This window comes from Aricia agestis, chromosome 8 (genome assembly GCF_905147365.1).
Source record: "Aricia agestis chromosome 8, ilAriAges1.1, whole genome shotgun sequence".
In the NCBI taxonomy this organism is placed as follows: domain Eukaryota; kingdom Metazoa; phylum Arthropoda; class Insecta; order Lepidoptera; family Lycaenidae; genus Aricia; species Aricia agestis.
This window is the reverse complement of record NC_056413.1, coordinates 4,177,900-4,180,498: the sequence shown is the minus strand read 5'-3', so window position 1 is coordinate 4,180,498 and position 2,599 is coordinate 4,177,900. Positions and strand designations below refer to the sequence as shown.

Here is a 2,599-nt window from a genome sequence, read left to right as displayed (position 1 = left end):
CGTTAGTCCCAGATCGTCGCCCACTAAAGCCGGCGTTTCTATTATTTGGCATGTCTACTGTTGTCATTGTACCTGTTGAACTGTTGCTATCATCACAATAGACATAACGACCAGTCGTAGCGCAGAAGTCCGCGCGGGGGGCAGCAATCCCCTTCCGGACGCCGTACGTCGGTGGAGGGACGAAGCCAGAGACTGAGTTGTGAGAGATGGAGTTGTGGGAGGAGCGTCTCTTGGAGCCGCGTGTAAGCGTAGACCTCATAGGGGCTATTCACCCAGTATTCAGAGAGTGGGTGGACCGAAAGAAAGGCGCCCTCTCGTTCCGCCTCACACAGGTGCTGACCGGGCACGGCTGCTTCGGTCGGTACCTGTGCGAGATCGTCGGAAGGGAGGAGACGACGCGGTGCCACCACTGTGACGACGAAAGGGACACGGCCGCGCACACCTTAACGGCTTGTCCCTCTTGGACACGACAACGTGCGGCATTAACGGCCGCCATCGGACCGGACTTACCACTGCCAGCGTTGGTAAGTGCCATGCTGAGCAGTGAGCAAAACTGGAGGGACGTGGAGAAGTTCGCCGAAGAGGTGATCTCCAACAAAGAAGAGGCAGAGCGCGATAGAGAAAGGCGGGCGCTGGACCCTCTTCGACGAAGACGACCAAGGCGACGTGTCATCCGGAATGATAACTTGCCGCCGTAAATGGGGAGCTCAGGGTGGTAGAATGGGGATGCCGACACTCATTGCACCGAGTCCCCGAGAGGGTCGCGATGCGCAGTGTACTCTTCGCGCATCGCGACGACAGAGAGAGTCCCCTATGCAAGCCCCGAAAGGGCTCTGTTTGGTGACAGAAGCATAGCGACAGTGCTTCAAAGAGGACGGGCCCGCCATTGATACGCGGGCGGTCGATTGTCGAGCCACGGAGTAGAGCTCACGCGTTCTCGCGACTCGGCAACGGGAAGACGAAGAGTACCGACGGGTTTTAGTGGGTAGGGCTGCGGTCACTTACCATCCTTACGACCGCAGCGAGCCCCACATACTCGTGGGGGAGTCCCCAATTCCCCCGGGATGCGACAATGCATTTTCCGTCGAAAAAAAAAAAAGACATAACGACCAGTAGTTCGACTGCAAAGAGACGGACAGGTTTCAATATCTGTCAAATTCGTCGGGTTTCACTAGGATTATGAACGGAATGTGCCTCGCGCTGGCTGATATAATTTATTTTTAAATATTTAAAATAAAGATTTCAAAATTGGATTCTGACAATTTTAATCACATGTGCCAAAACACATACAACAATACGACCAAAGAGGAACACGTCCATCGAATATGTCATAGTTTTAAATTCGTAGGTAACAATTTAACAACCCTAGCGACGATTTTCGTCATAATACGTCAAATTTAAAAATTTCAACATCAGTTCTAAGTCGGCATACTCTATCATTCTGTCTACTCTGCTATCATCATGGCAAATGCCAATCATCAATTATCATTTTGGTAATCATTAGGTATATAAAAGCAATGTTTAGAAAAAATATATTAAATCATTTAAGGTCACATTGCAACTTAACGAGGGAGGCATTTATAATCATTTCAAAATTGGAATAATCGTTTCACACTGGGTGGTAAGTTTATCAATTGTATGTCTATTTACTTGGAAAATAAAGTTCAATTTTCAATGGCTCGTTACGTAATAGCAGGTTCACATTTTCCAATTCAGTGATTGCCAATGGAATAATGTAAACGGGCACTGAAATGCACTGAATTGCATTCTAGTGCCCGTTTACATTATCCAGTAGTAATCCAGCGCTGTATTGGAATAAGTAATGTTAACCGGCGACAATACGTTGTTAAGAACTGTCTCTTACCGGTTACCATATAAAATCGAATCGGGAATAAAAAAGAATTTCAAAGTAATTCCTACGTAGCTTAGCTGGGTCTCATTTTACCCGATCGGAAATTATGCATTCTGAAACTCTGCTGTTTCAACGAAAAAAGGTCTACATAATGAAATTTTGTATACCAAATACCAATGATTTTCGCCCTAAAAGGGTTAGATATTTATTATTTTATTCGGTACCCCATATAAATAATACATACTTATATTTAACTAGCTGTTGCCCGCGACTTCGTCCGCGTGGACTTTAGTTTATAGTTGTTCCCGTACATCGATTGAGTCGTTTATACGCGCAAATCAGAAAAGTATATTGTGTGGGAACCGCACATTTTTCCGGGACAAAAAACATTCCTTGTCCAGATTCAAATTAGTATCTCCAATCTCCATGCCAAATTTCATCAAAATAGATTAAATAGTTTAGGCGAGAATCATAAAAGTTTATTATGCGGGAACCGTATATTTTCCGGGATAAAAAGTATTCCTTGACCTTTCCCGAGACTGAAAGTATGTCCATACCAAATTCCATCAAAATAGATTGAATAAGTTACGCGCAAATCATAAAAGTATATTGTGCAGTAACCGTACATTTTTCCGGGACAAAATGTATCCTATGTTCTTTTTCAGGACTCAAAGTATCTTTATACCAAATTTCAGGAAAATGGGTCCAGCCGTTTACGCGTGATGTCGTGACCACGCGAAATATAAC

At 44.8% G+C, this 2,599-nt stretch overlaps 1 protein-coding gene across 1 annotated transcript; it reads left to right on the top strand.

Annotated features, from left to right (window-relative positions):
* The first annotated feature begins 206 nt into the window (after nt 1-206).
* On the top strand, nt 207-698 carry LOC121729496. Its single transcript, XM_042118019.1, has one exon. It carries the CDS (start codon nt 207-209, stop codon nt 696-698), a length of 492 nt encoding a protein of 163 aa, XP_041973953.1.
* Nucleotides 699-2,599: the final 1,901 nt, after the last annotated feature.

Coding starts and splice junctions, on each gene's coding strand:
- LOC121729496 (XM_042118019.1), top strand. CDS start 207: ATGGAGTTGTGGGAGGAGCGTCTCTTGGAGCCGCGTGTAAGCGTAGAC.